The 6,000-nt window shown below is 39.1% G+C and overlaps 1 protein-coding gene across 1 annotated transcript; it reads left to right on the top strand.

Moving 5' to 3' along the window:
* The first annotated feature begins 2,065 nt into the window (after positions 1-2,065).
* Muc26B (Mucin 26B) lies at positions 2,066-4,112 on the top strand. The gene is made up of 2 exons (XM_089257495.1): positions 2,066-2,207; positions 2,270-4,112. Exons 1-2 carry the CDS (start codon positions 2,192-2,194, stop codon positions 4,066-4,068), a joined length of 1,815 nt encoding a protein of 604 aa, XP_089113621.1. The 5' UTR covers positions 2,066-2,191; the 3' UTR covers positions 4,069-4,112.
* Positions 4,113-6,000: the final 1,888 nt, after the last annotated feature.

Raw genomic sequence — 6,000 nt, 5'->3', positions numbered from 1 at the left:
ATATATGTGACACAATACGGCTCGTGGCAATCAGCTAAAAGCAAATACTTACCTCCAAATTTAAAGAGTATTTGCAACGAAATATTAATATATCATGATATTAATTAATTTAGAGCTGAAATGTTTTCAAAAAGGGATAACTAACTGTAGATAATTTTACATAAGATTGAGCGAGTATTACTCAGTCGGTAGCGGGTGACGGCAACATTCTTACTTCTATTTTAATGTAATTGTTTCTCTTCTTTTTGTTATGCCTACATGTGTAGCTAATATACATATTTCCGCTGAGCACGTGTCTGTCCTATAGCTGCGTATTGGTAGATGGTACCTAGGCATAGTCTATGATAATTACTTGACGTTTCGGAGGTAAGAGGTCGTCGTGCACGCACAATTCTTGTTACGGAAACGACAATGCTAGGTTCTGATCTATGTACATATGCGTATTGATAGAGAACACCAAATGTCTGCCATTCCAATTTCTTATCAATTTGATTATAATTAGCAATTACTACGCGCATCGCATATAGCATCGATGGCATCAGCTCCATTGATGCTAATCAATTGGGTCTCCAGAAAATACGCGAACTCAAAAGCTACAACATCTATCGACAATTATCAATGAAAATTGCAATTAACAGACTTTCTTCGAGTGACTAATTGTTGACTAAGAGAATTTCTAGTTATTGTGAACTAACATTAGGAATAGTTAGTTTTTTTTTTTTTCAGAAATTCTATTAATGTAAATTGTGAAATTTATTCAGAGTTTGTTTTCTAAATAAAAATAAAATAATGAAGATGATAAATTATTAATATTCAATTTACATTTTTAATAAAGTAGTAAAGTAGCAATTTATGTAAATAATATTTGGGTAATATGTAGTAATAGTAAAAGTAATAGTTGTATTAGTAGTAGTAATATCAGTAGTATTATTAGTAGTAGTAGTAATAGTAGTAGTAGTAGCAATATCAGTAGTATTATTAGTAGTAGTAGTAATAGTAGTAGTAGTAGTAATATCAGTAGTATTATTAGTAGTAGTAGCAATAATAATAGTAGTAGTAGTAGTATTGATAGCAGTAATAGTAGTAATAATAGTAGTAGTAGTAGTAGTAGTAGTAGTAGTAGTAGTAGTAGTAGTAGTAGTAGTAGTAGTAATAGATTTAGTAGTAGTGATAATAGAAATAGCAGTAGGTGTCGTGATAATAGTAATAGTAGTAGTAGTAGTATTATCAGTAATAATAATAATATTAATTTAACTAAAAAAAAAAATATAAAAAAAATTATTAGCAATTTTTTATTTTATTGCTTTAATACAAGAACATATGAAAATAGCATAAATGCCAGACTCTTTCATAGTATATTTTATTTATAACTACTTGTCAAATTGCCAGCCGTTATCCGAAAATTAGATAGATAGGATAGGCTTCGTCATCAAAATACTTTTATATCACGCTGAGTGTAGGTCAATCATCTAATTAATTAAAGAATGGTAAATTCCTTTGGCACTGACCACATCCATGGCGATAGAGAATAAGATATACTGCGGAAAGGATAAAAAAGGCATAGGAAGAAAGATATCCTCATACAAGGGCAGCCAGAGAAGGGTTTATGTTTGTCAACTGGCACGGAGAACTGAGATAAGGTCCTTTAGCTCTAAGCCGTCTCAGTGTTGACTGCCTTTTGCAAAATTGGTGCGAAATTATGAACTGAATGACAATGCCGTTGTCTTGGCCGTAAGTACCTGACTTGATGTTAATTTGTATACAAAAGTTGACAAGAGTCGCGAATGAAGTGCTCCGTTTGTCAAATTTCCGAGTAAGCACAATTAAATAAATTAAAAAAGAAGAAGCAGCAGCAGGTGATTTTTTTTTTCTATTGATAAGATATGCCAGTTGGCAAAAGACATCAAAAACATAAAAATCAGGTACCGCCCAGCATCCCACGCAGGGCAACAGCGGAAAATGGCGCTCTATCAGATACTTATCGCAACGACATGTCGATAAGGCATCTCAACACGATTCGGTTGCCTTACGGCCTATCGGCCCGGTTGGCGGCGCGCTACCATATAAAAGCGACTGCCCCCGGCAATAATGTCATTTGAGTAAAGCAGCTTGTGCAATTCTTTGTATCAAGTTCGACGCCCCAGCAAACACAGAACAGGAATAGCTGTCCCGCTCTCTCGACCGATTGAAGATGAGAGCCCATTACGGTATGTGGGCACTTGCAGCACCATCAAGGAGCTAACTGTAAATGTCTGATCTCGCTTTTTAGTCCTTGCCTGCCTGGCTGTTTTGGTAGCTACCACTGCAGCCGCCAACATACGACCCACTGTGAACGTCGTCAACAATTCGCTGTACCGCCGCTACGTGTGTGTGAACAAGTCGAATGGATTCCGCGCTCTGGTGCCCGGTAGCTGCTCTAGATTCTACGAGTGCCAGAACGGTGTCGCTTCCGAGACCAGTTGCCCCGGATTCTACGACCCGAAGGTTCAGGGTTGTGTCAACTACAACACAGGATGCGTTGAAGTGATGCAAGTGGCAGGTCCTGTTGTTGGCAACAACGTAGAGCCGTGTGGTGAGACAATACCGACAACCACGCCCTGCGCTGAAGTCACGACGCCCCCATGTGAGCCAGAGACAACTCCACCCTGTAACTCAGAGACGACACCGACAACAACCACTTGCACTACGACAACATGTACGACACCAACAACAACTACTTGTGCAACAACAAAAACAACCACAACAAAGACAACTACTTGTACAACACCAACAACAACCACTTGCACTACGACAACATGTACGACACCAACAACAACTACTTGTACAACAACAAAAACAACCACAACAAAGACAACTACAACAACAACTTGTACAACGCCAACAACAACCACTTGCACCACGACAACAACAACCACAACAAAGACAACCACAACAAAGACAACTACAACAACAACTTGCACAACACCAACAACAACCACTTGCACCACGACAACAACAACCACGACAACATGTACAACTCCAACAACAACTACATGCACAACAACAACAACAACCACAACAAAGACAACCACAACAAAAACAACTACAACAACAACTTGTACAACACCAACAACAACCACTTGCACCACGACAACAACAACCACAACAAAGACAACCACAACAAAAACAACTACAACAACAACTTGTACAACGCCAACAACAACCACTTGCACCACGACAACAACAACCACAACAAAGACAACCACAACAAAGACAACTACAACAACAACTTGCACAACACCAACAACAACCACTTGCACCACGACAACAACAACCACGACAACATGTACAACTCCAACAACAACTACATGCACAACAACAACAACAACCACTTGCACCACGACAACAACAAAAACAACCACAACAAAGACAACCACAACAAGGACAACTACAACAACAACTTGTACAACACCAACAACCACCACTTGCACCACGACAACAACAACCACTTGCACAACAACAACCACCACTTGCACCACGACAACAACAACCACCTGTGCACCTATCACGACCCCAACAACCTGCACAACAACCACCTGTGCCCCGATCACGACACCCACAACCTGCACAACAACCACCTGTGCCCCGATCACGACCCCCACAACCTGCACAACAACCACCTGTGCCCCGATCACGACCCCCACAACCTGCACAACAACCACTTGCAGTGGACAAGTAACAACAACGGCTTGTGCTCCTGGAAGCTCTGGCGGTAAAGTAAGACCTTCATCAGTTTATGCAAGGCCCGCAGCGAGACCTTTGCACAGCGCTTTGCCTGCGGTCATGGACCAGCATCTGATGCCCTTGGGTGGGCCGTCGAACGAGCTAAGCATGAACCTCTACACCACCTATGTGTGCCGTAACAAGCCCGACGGTTTTATGCTTGCCTCCCTGACGAGCTGCAACAACTATTATATCTGTCGCTACGGCAAGCCCCTGCAGGTGAGCTGCGGTGCCAAGTACTTCAATGCGCTCAAGGGCATCTGCGATCTGCCAGAGAATACGCGTTGCATACAGCCGCGAGCCTAGGCGAGTCGCCCATCCATTGACGTAACGACCTATCGAGTCCAAAGCAAATATAAAATACGACAACTCCACCAAAATTATCTATATACATATTTACGAATATACTGTTCTACTTAATTCCAATTGAATTACAACTAAATAAGCAAATGCCAATATAGGCCAGAAACATGCAAGCAAATTATGTGTTTTATATTTATCTAAGCAGAGAGCTTTGACCATTGAGCAAAGCTCTTACAAGAAATCATTATGTCTGACACGATTTAAATGTAGTCCATTTATCGCTTCCAGATTATTTCCTTCCACTGAGTGCAATTTGCTCTTTATCATCTTAAATAGCATCCACAGGTGGGATGTCAGAATGCGTAGAGTGTAGATTTTACTTTAATTCAGTAGAAGCTTTCGTGGAAGTTGTTGAGAGAGTCCACACGGAGACACATACCATTATGTTGGGAGCTTCCGCGGTAGTTGCTGAGAGGATTCACTCGTACACACACACGCATGGTAAGATCAGTGTGTACAGAAAATATATTTGCATATACATACCATATGTACATACACATTTCACTGAACATAATGCTTTCTTAGAAAGTCGCTGAGAGAATCCACACGGACACAAGAGCTACCTACTTGAACTACTACTGAACTGAAAAGCTCATACAGTTGCACAAGCAGCTCTCGTTGCAGTTACTGAGAGGATCCACACATACTGTCACACCAACTAATGGCGAGAGGGCGTATGTGTGCGCTGACTGACTGAGTGATTGTTGAGCTTTTACAGCGCCCAAACTCATATTGTCGTCAGTTGTCTTCAGTTGTTCGCTTTGATCACAGATGATGCGCACAATTTTTTCGAGTTGCATACTTATGTACATTCATACATATCAAGTAATTAGTTATTAATACTCGCATACAGCTGAATCGAAAAAATTGATTTTTGTATTGGATTACATACATATATATGCATGTAATTAAATTATTCAAGCAATTGGAAGTTATATTATAGCGACTAGTTAACTTGCGACATATTAAATTCAAATACTTTGGAGGAATTACATATTTGTGTATGCATGTATGTATATATTTAAATTTGATCTACTCATTCATTATTCTGTATGTATGTATACTGATATATACATATATATGTATGTCCGCACAACTGTGTGTTGGCTGCAATAGTGTTTGTAAGCTTAGCATCCACACACCTAGCTTTCATTTCTTTCTCTCATAGTCAAAATCCCACTCACTGGAATGCTGCATACAGTCGTCTTCTGTCAGAATGTGGAGAGAGCAGTTGGATGAAAAGGAATGGGAACTGAGCGATTTCGTAATTGGGATTAAGAAGTTGCACACACACATGCATTTCAATGGTGAATGAGTATTAATTGTGGTTCATAGGAGCGTGGATCTCATTCTTTTTGAGAGCTTGTTGAGTGATTTGTATGCTGAGTAGTGCAATGCTTACAATTTTATAGGCTAAGCATATTATATTGAAAAATAGCGTAACGTTGCGCTTTATACACATGTGGCTTTATATAACTATTGCTATTTCCTATTATAAGCTGAAGCTAATTCAAATGATATATTTATGTGATGATAATTTTATTTCTCGCTTTGTTTCAGAACTTGTCATCATTATCCAATGGAATACATACATATGTACAATCTAATATTTTGCAGAAGTTTTAATATGTATTTTTTAGCGGAATCATAGTGTTCTCAGAGTCCGTTTGACTTGTAAGTATAATTAAATCTACCACTATAACTAACAATAAATTTTGATTTTGTTTTCGAGTCTCATTTTGTGGCCCAAGGATATTATTTCGAGCTTCATTCCCGTATGCATCTTAAGTAACAATAATGGATATGATACTTTTGGACAGGAGTTCTGATGTGCTACAAAAACCATTACAAATGTCAATAAAAAGTTGTATAAAT

This window comes from Drosophila navojoa, chromosome 3, assembly GCF_054131105.1.
Source record: "Drosophila navojoa isolate 15081-1374.11 chromosome 3, UAZ_NAV_1.0, whole genome shotgun sequence".
NCBI lineage: Eukaryota > Metazoa > Arthropoda > Insecta > Diptera > Drosophilidae > Drosophila > Drosophila navojoa.
The sequence above is the reverse complement of the archived record's forward strand: the minus strand, read 5'-3'. Positions and strand labels throughout refer to the sequence as shown.